Genomic DNA, 15,495 nt, shown 5'->3' on the forward strand with positions numbered 1-15,495 from the left:
TGTTTATACAGTTCAATATTTCTCTACTATATTAATAATACAGTTGTACTTGTGTACATAAAAAAGGTGTGACCAATCTTATTTATTGCTTGACCACTGTCACACCAAAGTAGGTCACCACATGTGACATAAAATGTATGTGCTGGCATTTTGAGGAACATCATTGCAATTTGGTTGATTACTTACCATGTAACATAACATCACTGTGGAACGGGGTAGGAGTTTCTACTAAAGGAGTCTGCTCCTCGCATCCTTTGGGCTTTGGCCTGCGCGGCTTTGCCTCAGGATTTGGCTGTACCATCAAGGGATCAAGACGTTTCTTCCTCTGCTTCTTCTCTAGAAGAGCTCTCTGAAATAAAGAAAAACATGAAATAGGAATGAGTAACCACATCCAGAGAGGAAGTGCCTCAGCCACTGGTAATGACATGCTAGTGGATCTACAATCAACCTAAAATGCACTTGCAAACTTTTACAAAAATCCTAGATAAACGTACCACAGTGTCTTGGAGCGAGATACTCCAAAGCCTTTGGTTCTCCATCAGTGACTGATGGGTGATGAGGACACCTGCTTATTTTCTATCCTGAGACCATCAATACATAATTATAATTCCTTTTCACAGATAATTTTAACTCCATTAATTCCATTCCTCCTAACTCCTGCAGTAAAAACTGCAGCAACCCTTTAAATCAGACAAATGCAGTAGTCACTTAGACACTTCATATAGTAATGTTGCAACATACAGCATATTCTGTCAATTTTATTACTCCATGCTTAAGCTAACAGAACAGACCAAACAGCACACAAGGACTCTCCATTTGCTGCACTATAGTTACAATTGGACTAGATGTTCTGTCTTTTAGGACAACTTCCCTCATATACAGGAAATATATAGTTTATCCTCACTGGTTTTTACAATTAAACTAACATTGACAACCAAGATTATCAGCAAGATTAACACCAAGATTATCAGAGTAAAAATAAGAGCCCATGACCTATTAATTATATGGTAATTAAGCCTTCCATTATATTAGCATACAATTTCTAAACATCCTTAACAAGGGCTTATTCTGCCACTGCAGTTATAAATGCTGTCACAATGCAGTAAAAGCAGGTCAGTACTTGCAAAGGAAATGGCTTTTGTGAAAAGGCTATCATCTAACAGGGAGAACTCAGACAGCTCCCAGAAACAGATGTTTCGAGATAAAACAGAGGAGGAAATAAACAAACAAACAAAAAAACACCCAGTCATTAAAATAAGACTGATTTAGTAATAGGAAAAGATCTACCTTGTAAAATATTTCTGTGTAATTCAGGATTGAAAGGAAATAACTTTATATCCATAAGTGGATGTTAAAAATAAAACTTTTTTCTAAAAATAATTTCTTCACCAAGTGCTTCTCAGTTAAGGATCCAAGTATCCAACAGATAAATAGTAACAACAACTCAACTCACTTGAGACTAATGTTTTTGGAATCCTTTCCTGCTACACTTTTTCTCTCTCTTGTTGGAACTTTTCTCTCCTGTTAGGCTTTTTATCTCAAGTGAGGACAGTTTCTGAGGCAACCTCTCCCTGAAAGGTTCCAACACAACTTGGTCCTTTATTCTTTCTTTCTGCTTTTCAAGTTATTTTCTCCAAAATATGTACTTTTTTAAATTCATGATTTCACTTTGAAGACTAGATAGTAATACAGGTATCACTCATTACTGCAAAAGTATTTGCACAGATTGTCCTGCACAGCAAAAAATACATAGAATTACAAAGAGATTATCAGACTGGTCTAGAGAAAAGGAAGAAAAACAAGCAGTAAAGTAGAATTCTTAGAAAATGCTCAGTCATCACAGGTCAGAATATTTTCTCTACAAGCATAGTCAAATTGTCCAGAAGAATTCAAATATTTTTTAAATTATTATTTTAAATTAATGCTAAGTGAAAATTAAAAATACATCTGTAATATTTTCTAAATCTGTAATAGTTGACATAAAAGGAGTCGGGAAAAACTGGAATAAAAAAAATAAAATAAAAATTTGAAAAAACTGTTGCCGAGGCTTTTCTACATGGCAAATACACAATTAGAAAAAACAAACAAACAAAAAAAAAAAAACACATTCTAAAGGCAGTAAGAAAGTACATAGCTTGAAACTATTATTGGGATCAGTATGGGATATAATAATTTTTAGAGTTACTAAACTGATTATTCTATTAGATCATTTAAAAAATAATAATAATTTATAATAATAATTTACTACTTACCTGTCTATAAATTTATTTTCTCATTATAGTAAATTCTGCTTCATTAATGACTTTCTGGGGACTCACCAATCTAACAGGGTAATAGGGTCATACTGAAACATATACTTTATTGCTGGTATATGTGACCAACCTTCTTTTCACAAGAACTTCAAGATAACCAAAGTGATGAAACTTGATAGTAATTTCGTTTGTTTTTAAAAGGTTTCTTTCTACTGCTTTGCTTATTGAGATGAAAATCTACAAGCTCATTGAAGGGATGGTTAGTAACAGTTCCTTCTCCATGCACAAGGTGGCAAAGCAGCATTACCTTCAGCACTGTTTGCTCTTAGACTTGTTCCACTAAGATGAAATCTAAAAAAACAAGCTGTATTTTGTTTCCTTTTGTCTACTAAGTGGCCTTTTCCTCCAACTCTGAGTCACAGTAAAAACGCATATAGCATTACAACAACAACAAAAAAATAAAATCAGATAGTTCATGAACAGAACACAGGAACATTTAACCCATTAAATAAATAACAGACGCCAAGTATTGTGATTCATTCAGGATTTTGTGAACTCCACATATTAAGTATTTTCAGAAGCATTTTCTTTGCACCATAGAAAAGCACAACATCAGGACAGAGGATGACTGAACCATCACAAACCATCAACTCTGGTTCTAATGAGTTTCCAACGTGCTGCCTAAGAAGTCAGATGCATTACCAGACGCGGTAATGCATCTGACTTCTTGCAGTCAGACGCGGTCACCAGTGGGGTCCCTCAAGGCTCCATTTTAGGGCCGGTACTTTTCAATATTTTTATAAATGATCTGGATGTAGGAATAGAGGGTATTATGAGCAAGTTTGCTGATGACACCAAACTTGGAGGAGTTGTGGACTCGAATGAGGGCGTAAAGGCCTTGCAGAGGGATCTGGACAGGTTGGAGAGCTGGGCGATCACCAACCGCATGAAGTTCAATAAGAGCAAGTGCCGGGTCCTGCACCTGGGACGGGGAAACCCTGGCTGCATGTACAGACTGGGCGATGAGACGCTGGAGAGCAGCCTAGAAGAGAGGGATCTGGGGGTCGTGGTAGACAGCAAGTTGAATATGAGCCAGCAGTGTGCCCTGGCAGCCAGGAGGGCCAATCGTATCCTGGGGTGCATCAAGAACGGCATCGCTAGTAGGTCAAGGGAGGTGATTGTCCCGCTCTACTCTGCGCTGGTGCGGCCTCACCTCGAGTACTGTGTGCAGTTCTGGGCACCACAGTATAAAAAGGACATGAAACTGTTGGAAAGTGTCCAGAGGAGGGCTACGAAGATGGTGAAAGGCCTGGAGGGGAAGACGTACGAGGAACGGCTGAGGTCACTGGGCCTGTTCAGCCTGGAGAAGAGGAGGCTGAGGGGAGACCTCATCGCAGTCTACAACTTCCTCGTAAGGGGTTGTCAAGAGGCAGGAGACCTTTTCTCCATTAACACTAGTGACAGGACCCACGGGAACGGGGTTAAGCTGAGGCAGGGGAAATTTAGGCTGGACGTCAGGAGGGGGTTCTTCACAGAGAGGGTGGTTGCACACTGGAACAGGCTCCCCAGGGAAGTGGTCACTGCACCGAGCCTGTCTGAATTTAAGAAGAGATTGGACTGTGAACTTAGGCACATGGTCTGAACTTTTGGGTAGACCTGTGCGGTGTCGAGAGTTGGACTTGATGATCCTTAAGGGTCCCTTCCAACTCAGGATATTCTATGATTCTATGATTCTATGATTAGATGAATACATCATATCAGACTAATAAGAGAAGCAGTTTGGTACTCTTCCTATCAGTACAATGAACAGAAAGATTGTACGCAAGAAGGCTTCAATCACTTCACTCTTGAAGATGCAATATCATACTATTTATTATTTGGCATGGTCCCACCTTAGCAGGCCACATGGGATGGATCCTAGCACTGCGACATCCTCTCCTCTCTTCCAGCTCCTCCTCAGTTCATACTGAGACACCAGGGACAATGCTAGTGATGATGGCATTAATTAAAAACTTGGTGTCAATAATACCAAACTAAGCACATTCAGAAATATGCCTTCAGCTTCACCCTATGCATCCACGGAGAGGTGGCAGCACCACAGTTTTGAGCTTCAGGTGCCTGAAAAGAAACATGTTCTACTGCTGGGGAAGTAAACGCTGTCTGAGAAGTCACCCACTCTCTCCTCATGGAAAAGGCAGTAGTCTAGACAAAAGCATCCTGTTAGACAGACCTGGCCCACAGATGGATCTTGATGTCAAGCATTGTTATAAATAACACTTCATTGCAATTACAGGGTTTCCAAATCCCTCTTAAAGATGGATGAGAAACACAAATCTTTGCTGTGACAAATGCTTATTCCAGAGTCTTTGTGTGGTCAAAGATGATAAACATGATTCTACTGTATTTTGCAAAAACAACCTGTAATTTTTATCTCAGTTCCTACAAACATTTGAAATTGATCAAGTGTGCTATCAGCTACAACCAGCAATGACCATCGTCTCTGATACTGATTTGCCATTGACCTCTATTTCTTCAGAAAGCATGGTACTTACTACTCATGTAAAAGATAGAAGTAGACTTTCAAAGTTAACATTGAAACCTAAAAATACAATCCTAAATGAGAGACTGTTAGCATTTCTCAGCAAATCTCAATTGCAAGCTGCAGTGGAGCTCAGGTGTTAAAATACATTTTACTAAAACTTTCTAGCTATCATTTTTTGAAGATTGCAATCAATAAAATCAAAAAAGCCTGAAATAAAATTGCAGAAGTGTATGAATTCTATAAAATCACTTCTTCATTGTTTAACTGACAGCTGCTCCAAGGAAATCCCGCCCATCCCAGCAGCTTTGTTTTGGTGGAACAGTGCTGTATCTCCACGGCAATGTCTGAAACTGGCATACATTGACCACAGTATTGAACACGAAGAGCCAATAGCCACTGCCAGCTCATGACCCAAGACAACAATTCTGAAATGGACATCAAGGTTCATCACCAAGCAGTAAGACCATCTTTAGTCTGGGAACTTCTTACTGAATGGCACTGGGCATTATGTGTCTTTTTTTTTTTTTTTTTCTCCCAGTAAGTATTACTGAAAAGCTTACAGGTAAAAGGGTCATTGTAGCTTCTACAGTTACGACCAAAGATCATTTTTACTCCCTAATCTGTGGTGTTTTAGGTAACAGCCTACATATGTACTGAGATAAAGTTGGTAATAAATCTAACGTCTGAAATCAAAGCTAAATAGATTAGAACTAACAAACAAGTTTTGGTAAAGTGGGCTACTAATCAATACATCAGTTCCCCAAAGAGTGTTATGTCTGGATTTAAAGATCCTCAGCTAAGAGACAGCATTTCTAAAAAACATACTTTAAAGTTCTACCTAGATTAATTTAATGTAATATGGTGATTTCTGTTTCATGTGGAATAGGCAGCTAGATAAGTATAATAATTTCAAAACTTCTAACCTATAGAGAAGCATTTGAAATTTCAGAGGATGCACACTTTATTGCTTTCATGAGTAGCTAATCAAGGCATCCAGCAAATAACACTCACATGCTTTAAAAATTAAGACATAAATCCTAATATCTGATAAATGCTTGGCTGCATTTGATTTTATTTAGTTACTTATTTTTAGGAAATGAAAAAAGAAATAGAGATATGCTGGAAATCTCTTTCAACAACAGTATTAAGCAGATCATTCTATAGCTTAGGGAACACATCTCTTTCACTTTGAGGTCATTCCCTACAGTCTTCCAACCTTTTTATTCATTCCTCCCTTTTGGTGACTCAATCCCAATGAAATGAGAAGGACATGTGGAAAAGTAAATGTATCAAAGAAATCAAACCTACAAGCCATAGCAATGTTGACTAACAAAAACCAGGCGAATCTTTAAAGAAAAATGTTAGAAATCAGTTCTGTTTATATTCTTCAGACTAAACATTTTTAATCACTTCAATCCCAGTTCTCAAGTCTCTGTGACACTGTGAATTCACATAAAACCTTGCATATAGAAACTCAAGTTAAAGAATGTGGACAGGGTTCACTGTTGCTGTACACCTTATGTAGTTCTGAGCAAAAAATTACACAGTAAATGACAACAGGCTGGGAAATCAAGAGGAAAAATGAGGGAGAGGAAGGAAGAGAAAAAGGAAACAAGCACTTTAACCTCCTCCCTTCCTACAACGAGATAGCTAATGTTGGTTTTCCTGTACTTATTTTTGCCAGCTTGTGCACAATCATTTACCTGATTCTCTAGTTTCAGTTGTCGTAGTTTCATGCCTTCATCCTCAAAAATGCTGCGAAAGTGAAAGAAACAAACAATTGTTACTAGAAAACAGTTTGCATTATAAGAACATGACATTCATAGACCGCAACATAACTGTCAAGATTTTTTTTTTTTTAAAAAAAGAAAAGCATAATTTCTATCCCACAGAAAAGCCAAGCCACCAGGCATTATAAAAGAAACATACTTCATGTTCTGTCACAAACAAGACCAGCCTGTGATTTAGTCACTTTAGTAAACTGTTCTGAAAACATTTTGTAAGCCAAAAGAAACTTCATTACTCATAGACAGATAACGAGCCACTGCTGAGGTGGGCTTTGAGACAAGACAATTCAGTATAGTTCTTTATCCTTCATAAAATACCCAATTCCAAACTAAATCAAAAAGTTGAGGCTTTGTCTTGGGTCAACCCTGAATTATTTACTTCTCCTACCAGACTTCCTAGAACTACTGTTAACACCTGTAAATGTATGCAACACCTGAAATTAATTCCCACAGACAAAAGAAAAAGTAATTTCCCTACTTATTTTATAACCAATTTTCATAAGAACTTTGGGTTTTGTTTCTAAGTTGTGTTTCATATAGAAACTTTTCCTTTTGTAAGATAATGAATTATTACATAAACTGCAATTTAGAGCAGTTAACCCTACAAAGAAAAAAAGTTAATTGACAAGCACATATTCTGCCTACCACAGTTGTGTGCTTTCCTCCTACACAGCTTTGACGAAGACGTCTCTTGAAGTGAGACAACTTTAATACTGCAGTAAAAAGTCACTTACTACAAGAAACAGATAGGCATTATGTATTTATTATGGTATGCAGAAAAGCAGGACTAGCCAACATTAAAATTTAAACAGGAAATTTTGTCTGGTCTAGGTACACAGAAATGACCAGTGATGTGAAGTCACAAGCTGGCAGACAGTGCTGAATGTAACTTCAAAAAGGAAAAATCAGAGAAAGAAATGGCATGTGTGTGTTTGCAAAAGTATGCAAAAAATGCATGTGTGTTTGTAAAAGTAGGAAAAAAAAAAAAAAAAAAAGCATGCAAACATGAAGTATGGATGTACATAGTGCTAACAAGTAGAAAAGCCTCAGTCTAATTAACCCATAGAGAATCCACACTTGACTCAACTTCCAGGCAAGTGAGGAAGTTAAGTCAAATGAGGCCGAAGTCCTTACAGACAGACAACCCTGACCAACATTGGTCCTGTTCTGGAAGGCAGAAACATGCAGAGAAAGAAGTTTTGTATGAGCACACCATAAACAACAGCTTATGTACCCTAAAGCTGATGCTTACTGCCCAACTAAAGGTATTTTAGAAGAAGTTACCAATCCCATTGTTTTTTACTTTGCAGTTTTCCTGATTTCTAGATTTTTTTTTTTCCTTGATGTATTTTACATACCATCACATAATGGCTCTAGGACCCTGGAAACACCTTGATTATAAAAACTGACCTTACTCCTTATTCAAGCCAGTAATAGCTAGCACCTTGGATTCAAAGGCAATGTGGAGGGGCTGGAAAAATTGATGTCTTTCTTGAAGAGTGATGGAGAGCTACTGAGTGTCCCCACAGCAATATTTACAGTAATACACTCATCTCCATCTCAAAACAGCCACAATTTGAAAAGAAACAGAGACATATCTATTGAATGCAGAGAGATATATTAGTTGCCACATGAAACTACAACAAAAAATATGAAATGTTTTTTATTTAAAGCATAGGTGATGGAAAAGGCCACTTTTGGCATAACCAGAAAAGGTACTTGAAGGAAAAAAAAAAAAAGAAAAAGAAAAAGCAGTGAAAATTAAAAATCTTTCTTTTTATATGCCAAATGTCTTAAAATATGGATGACATAAGTTAAATTCTGTAAAGAGTTTGTCATAAAGCAATCAATATAGCTCTCATCAATTTTTACTAATATGTGGACATATTCTTATATAAAATTAGAAACAAATACGAAGTTGTACTGCGTTGATACAAATGACTGTCTGTATTTTTATTGCTTTTCCTAACAGAAAATAAGCCCATAGCAATTTGAGTCTCTTCTTCAGAAAAACAAGCAGCACTACTTATAAAAACAAGGTTCTAAGTTTTCATTTTTACCTGTATGACAATAAAACACTGGAATACTAGGTCATGCACATGAGACTTGTGGATATCCTCAATTAATATTATTTACTTTGTATTTTTAATTTATTTTCTACCCACATTGGAATAAAGTTATGTAACTTCAAAGACAGGTCTGAAGACTATTGGAAGAGGAAGGACCATGATGCAGACTACGTAACCCCTCACCTTTGGCCACTTAGTTGAGACTTTAAAGGGGTTTAAACACATAAAGGTTTTAACAGGTCACAAAACTTTAGAAAACAAAAGACAAGAGAGTGTTCTTTTTTACTCTTTACTATTAAACACAGACTTAAATCACCTTATAGCAGGCAACAAAATGAGCAGCCTTCAATCTTCTCCATTAAAAAATGTAAGGATTTACATAAGGATCAAAATAAAATAAAATAAAATAAAATAATAAAAACAAAACAAAACAAAAACAAGAGCACTGGGATACTATAAATAGTAGCTAAAAATGTTACACAATTCTTATTTACTCCTGCAACATTCCCTCCAGCACTTAGTCATCAGAAATGTATAACACAGTAACCACGCAAAAGAACTTTCTTTCCCCACCTCCATTCCAACTTTTTTTTCTAACCACCACAGTGAAATTGGTGTTGTTACAAACCTTGCCAGAAAAGGCTGTGCAAGAGTTCACTCCACAGCTCATCACTAAGGAATGCAAGCAGTGTGCTAACACAGCTGCAGGCTTCAAACGGGAAGCCTTCCGATGGACATGCCCACACAAAACCACTGTGCTTTTCGCTACGCTCTGTTCTGTTTGATGGATTTACATGCAGTGAGTGGAATTCAATATCCAGTAGGAACAGGAAAAATAACCAGCATTTCCATAGCTGCAACAACATAGTTCAAAATAAATAAATAAATAAATAAATAAATAAATAAATAAATAACCCATTTACCTTTGATAAATAAGAACTGAAAATATTGAAGTAGCCTGTCATAATCCTCCTCTTTCCAACTATTGGGGTAGAGTAGACTGTACAACACCCTGCCCACTGATCCCTTTGCTAAATTCTGGGCTCCTCACAACATCCCCAAAAAGGATATTGAGTTGCTTGAGTACGTGCAGAGAAGAGCAACAAAGCTGGTGAAGGAACTAGAAAACAAGAGTTATGAGGAGCTGATGAAGGAACTGGAGTTGGTTAGCCTGAAGAAGAGGAGGCTGAGGGGAGAGGTCACTGCTCTCTGCAAATACCTGAAAGGAGGCTGCAGCAGGGAGGATGTTGGTCTGTTTTTTTCAGGTGACAGTGGTTTCAGTGGTAGGACACGAAGAAGCAGTCTCAAGCTGTGCCAGGGGAAGTTTAGACTGGATATCAGGAGAATTTCTTCATGGAGAGGGTGGGCAAGCATTGGCACAGGCTGCCTAAGGAAGTGGTGGAATCCCCATCCTTGGAGGTACGGAGATATGTGGGTGCATCACTGAGACGCGCGGTTTAGTGTTGGGACTTGGAAGGTCAAGTTGATGGCTGGACTTGATTATCTTGAAGGCCTTTTCCAACTTAAATGGTTCTACGGTTTGAATTTAGCAGAATCCTCTAGCTCTCCTACTAAAGCCTCACGATGGATAATCCTGTAAGTGCAACACTAAAGCTAAACAAATTCAGGCTCCAAATGAAACATATTTAACATTGTGACTAATTCACCATTGTCCTCATAGAAGCGTGGATTTCAGGAGAAAACAACAGCCTTTAATCGAGCCTGAATATTATTATGTTAAAAACTGTTCTCATGAAGTAAGGGTACAGTCTACCTCAGATTTCAAGCATGGCTATCCCAGATGGGAGACCTAAGCCTTCTTCGTTCAAGTTATAGCAATGGACCAATTAAGATTCCTTTATGTAATAACTCTTGAAGCTTTTAGAGGCAAATGGAAGGCTGTCTTTATTATGGACTGGTTTTCAGGGGACTGACTTGTTTCACCTGCAAGCAAGAGGCAGCAAGCAGGGGAAGTGAGAAGACCTATAGCAAATACAGACTGTAGAAAGAATTCTCTACGTGATACAGAATTCACAGGAAAGACATGTTTGAAATACATCGGGCAAAGGAAAAATCTCAAGATAGTTTTTCCTGTACGCAAAAAAGTAGGGTCATTCCTCATATCAGAAGTCCACTGAACAAATACCCTACACAGCTTCTTCTCCTAAATAAGCAACATCGTAAGGTCTGAGAAGTTTTCCAGACAGATCAGCCCATCCTGTAATTCAAGTACTTACAGGTTTGATAAATAATTAAAAGAGGAGGGTTCTCTAACCTCTTTAAACATGTCAGACTAGCTGACAGAAACAGACCCCACCAAAGCCTTAAAAGAAACTCTGACATGAGAGAAAGATAGATGGTTTGCTGTGCTTTCGGACTGTTTCCAATGCTTTATTTCATTTACAGGAACTCCAAGGCATAATAAAATTGCACCATTTTCCTCCACAAAGCTCCCAAACGTAACAATATTTTACGTTCCATTTCTCACTCTAGAGAGCTCCTTATATCAGGGCTCTAACAAGGCTAACATAACTCCTTTTTTCTTTGCAGGACAGTTTATTAATGTGGTAGCAGGGATCACATCTCTGAACAATAGTCCTAGAATTAAGAATTGGAGAATGTGTACAATATGGCTTGTGGCTCATATCTTCGTCTGCTGTATTTTATCTTTAGCTGTAGAAACGCAAGTAAAATGAAATTTAGTTAAGAAATACGGAGTCCGCTGGTATGAAAGGGTTTTCATGCTTTAACTCTCCAAAGAGCTTTCTTAAGTATTGTTCTCATGTTCCCCTCACTACAGCTATAAAGAAAAACAAATGGTGCAGAAAATAACAAATTTGAAGCAGGATTCTAATACTTAAAAAAAAAAAAAAAAGTTCCATATAGAAGTTTCAGTGCTGTCTCTGGAAAGTGGCTGAGGAACAGAATTAATCTGTAATGCAGCTTCCAATCCACAAAAGTGAGGAATCCAATTTGCTTTCCTTGCAACTGACACAATTTTATATTGTTCACCTCTGGGAAAATGTGTAACAGCACCCACTGGAGTGAGGACTATCAAGCTGTTCTGCCTTCCCGAAGGTAGAGGAGTTTTCTTTGGTAGACACAGGATATTCTTTGCTTCATAATTAAGTGAACTACCAGAGAGACTCCTGAGGCAAAACAGGATCTGCTGTGAATCAGCCATGAAATGCCACTCCCATTTCTAAATGGCACAGATCACATTACATCAACACCTCAATTATAAGTTATTTTCAAGCAGTTGGTATTTCAATAAAAGGGAAAGTTTTACCTTCTGTTTTTGTGTTGGTTTTAAAATAAGAATCCTTTCTTCAGGAAAACAGTTTTATCTGTGATTCTTCCCCAAAGAAACAAGCATAGATTTCGAATGCCAGTAGCATGCTGTTTAAAGAAACATTTCACAAAATTTGTTTGGATAGTTTTTCACCTACTGAACTATACATGGGAAGAATGCTACGGGACCAGTTAGCCCATAATTTTGGAAGCAATCCTGAATGAACAGATATATTACAGTGAATAAGGATTCTCTTAGAAAAGCACTAGCAGTAAGTATCTTAACTTAAAACTACTGAAGAACATTCTAAAGAAACTCTATGGCAAATTATTCCTTTACAACTTCTACTCTATCTACATCTGAATTAAAAAATGGAACTACAGTGTGGAATTATTAGGTGCTTTGAAGTGACATGTACCAGGAATGTACCAAAACAAAACAACCAACAACACAAATCACTAAGGCTGGCACTCTGAAAAAAAAATAATAAAAAAAAATAATATATATATATATGTTCTTCATACACACACAGACGTTTTGCTATTACTGTGGCAAAACAGATGCCCCAACAACTCGGTGCAATAGAAATACCAAGCTGAAGAAAAGAATTACAGAAAAAATAATCCAAGATACATGTGCTACAGAAAAAAAACTTTTGTTACAAAACATGAACAGATTAACTTCTGTTGTCAAAAGCCAAGAGAACATTCAATTTGATACAAACCTATTCTTGCAACACCATGTTCTTCATACTTAAATAATACAGGCAATGATACCATTAAATACAAAATGACTTAATAAGTGAAGTGTAGCTGAAAGTAAGAGGCTGTTAAGGTTAAAACAGCTGAAAAGGAATACATTAGACTTGTCCTAAAGGAGTTCTTTTGGAAATTCATCCGTTTTGATATGACTGCTCACATGCCAGATGTAACTGCTGCAGTCTACTACTGACTGACTGCAGCTAGTTAATGCAAAAAAAAAAAAAAAAAAAAAAAGTATTTATCAGTATAGTGAAGACAAAGTTCTGTTTCTTAATTAAATCATAGAACGACTTGGGTGGGAAGAGACCTTAAAGATCATCTAAATCCACCGCCCCCATAGGCAGGGATGCTGCCCACTAGATCAGGTTGGCCAAGGCCCCATCAAGCCTTGCCTTGAACACCTCCAGGGATGGGGCATCTACAGCTTCTCTGGACAACCTGTTCCAGTGCCTCACCACCCTCTAAGCGAAGAATTTCCTCCTAACTTCTAATCTAAATCTCCCCTCTTTTAGTTTAAGACCATTGTTCTATCATTATCTGCCTGTGCAAAGAGTACTTCTCTATCTTTTTTGTAAGATCCCTTTAAATACTGAAAAGCTGCAATGAGGTCACCCCAGAGCCTTCTCTTTTCCAGGCTGAACAGCCCCAGCTCTCTCAGCCTTTCTTCACAGGAGAGGTGCTCCAGCCCTCTGACCAACTTCGTGGCTTTCCTCTTGACCTGCTCTAACAGGTCCACATCCTTCTTGTGCTGGGGGCCCCACACCTGGTACTCCAGGGAGGGCCTCACAAAGGCAGAGCAGAGGGGGACAATCACCTCCCTTGACCTGCTGGTCACACCTCTGTTGATGCAGCCCAGGATGCAGTTGGCCTGCTATGCTGCAAGCACACACTGCTGGCTCATGTTGGGCTTTCCATCCACGAGAACCCCCAAGACCTTCTCTGCAGGGCTGCTCTCAATGAGTTCTTCTCCCAGTCTGTCCTCATGCCTAGGATTGCCCTGACCCAGGTGCAGCACCTTGCACTTGGACTTGTTGAACCTCATTAGGTTCACATGAGCCCACTTCTCAAGCTTGTCCAGGTAGTAGAACACATTCCAGCAATTTTATAAGGTAAAATGAAATGACATAGGCAAGGTGAAATAGTCATTCAGAAGCATAGCCCCTATCTTCAGTCTCAAAAGGGTATCTGTGGAAGCACAAAGCTTGAGAATAAAATTATGATCTTATAAATGCCACGGAATATTCTCTGCACTATTTCATACCCACACAAACACATCTTGTAATATGAAAAACTAATGTGGCAGGAGATGGTAGTATGAACTAAACAGGAATGTGATAATAAAACAAAATCAAAAAAATGAGGGGTCTGTAGAAGAAAAACTGAATTATGGTGAAATAAAGAATAAGCATGTTATCTCATCCCTTTATCAGAAATAGTTTGATACCGTCTTGCTTGGTATCAAGTTGATCATGAGCCAGCAATGCAATGTACCCTCACCACTAAGGTGGCTAACACTACTGAGGGCTGCATTTGCAGCTAGCAGCAAGTTGGGCAGGAGCGTTGATCTGCTTGACGGCAGGAAGGCTCTGCAGAGAGATCTGAATAGGCTACATCAATATGCCACATCCAATTGTATGGGCACTCAACAAGGCTAAACGCTGAGAGCTGCACTCGTGTCCACAACGTGAGAATTAAAGCTGCGTTTCTGCAGTAGAAAATTCCACTAACTTTGCATATTCAAAAGTAATTGCACAGGCACAACAGTGTGTGTGGGGGTACGTTAAGCAGATAAGGGAGAAACAAGCATCAGGCAGTAAGGGATATAAGGCTATTATACACTTCTGTTGTGTGTTCCTGCTTGCAGGATGTCCACCACTGCAATCATGAATAAACATGTTACTTGTCTGAGATCCTCGCCTGAGCCTGTGTTATTGGCTGCAGATTGCTTCTCACAGTGACTATCGTATGCTGCAGTATATGCTTGGGGAAGAGTGGCTGGAAATCCGCCCAGCAAAAAGGACCTGGGGGTGTTTGTCGACTGCTGGCTGAACATAAGCCAGCAGTGTGCTCAGGTGGCCAAGAAGCCCAATTTCTGATAGACTGGCCTCTATCAGAAATAGTGTGGCCAGCAGAGCTAGGGAATGGATTGTCCCTCTGTACATGGCACTGGTGAGAGCATGTGTTGAGTATTGTGTTCATTTTTGGGCCCCTCACTACAAGATAGGTATTGACTGGCTGGAACACATTCAAAGAGCAATGAAGCTGGTGAAAGGACTGGAAGACATATGAGAAGCGACGGAGGGAATCGGGTTTGTTTAGTCTGGAGAAAAGGAGGCTGAGGGGAGACCTCATGGCTCTCTACAACTATCTGAAAGGAGGATGCAGCGAGGTGGGCGTCAGTTGCTCTTCTCACATGGCAAGTGATAAGATGTAAGGCAATGGCCTCAAGTTGTACCAGGGGAGGTTGAGGTTGAGGTTATCAGGAAGAATTTATTCATGGGAAAGGTGGTTAGGCATTGTAACAGGCTGCCCATTGAGGCAGTGGAGCTGCCATCCCTGGAGGTATGTAAGAGAGATGTGGACGTGGTGCTTAGGGACATGGTTTATTGGTGGACTTGTAGCACCTGGTGGATGGTTGGACTTGATGATCTCATGATTTTTTTCCAACCTAAATAATTCAATGATTAGGAAGAGCACTGCCAGCATGTCAAGGGAGGTGGCCCTTCCTCTCTGCTCTGTACTGGTAAAGCCATAATATTAAGCACTATGTACAGTTCTGGGCTCCATGGGAA

General features: G+C 38.8%; 1 protein-coding gene across 3 annotated transcripts in view; it reads right to left on the reverse strand.

Annotated features, from left to right (window-relative positions):
* Positions 1 to 15,495, reverse strand: part of TULP3 (TUB like protein 3) — a 36,030-nt gene that overhangs the window by 13,870 nt on the left and 6,665 nt on the right. The window contains exons 1-3 of one of the 3 annotated variants that reach the window (XM_084502714.1): positions 6,724 to 6,870; positions 6,498 to 6,549; positions 187 to 349 (exon numbers count right to left, since the gene is read on the reverse strand). In XM_084502714.1, coding sequence (XP_084358840.1) covers positions 187 to 349; positions 6,498 to 6,549; positions 6,724 to 6,728 — 220 coding nt within the window. In that variant the 5' untranslated portion in view covers positions 6,729 to 6,870. Of the gene's footprint in view, positions 1 to 186; positions 350 to 6,497; positions 6,550 to 6,723; positions 6,871 to 15,495 lie in introns of those variants that run through there. The other 2 variants (XM_084502715.1, XM_084502713.1) reach the window with 2 other exon arrangements.

This window comes from Aythya ferina, assembly GCF_964211825.1.
Source record: "Aythya ferina genome assembly, chromosome: 1".
NCBI classification, from domain to species: Eukaryota; Metazoa; Chordata; class Aves; order Anseriformes; family Anatidae; genus Aythya; species Aythya ferina.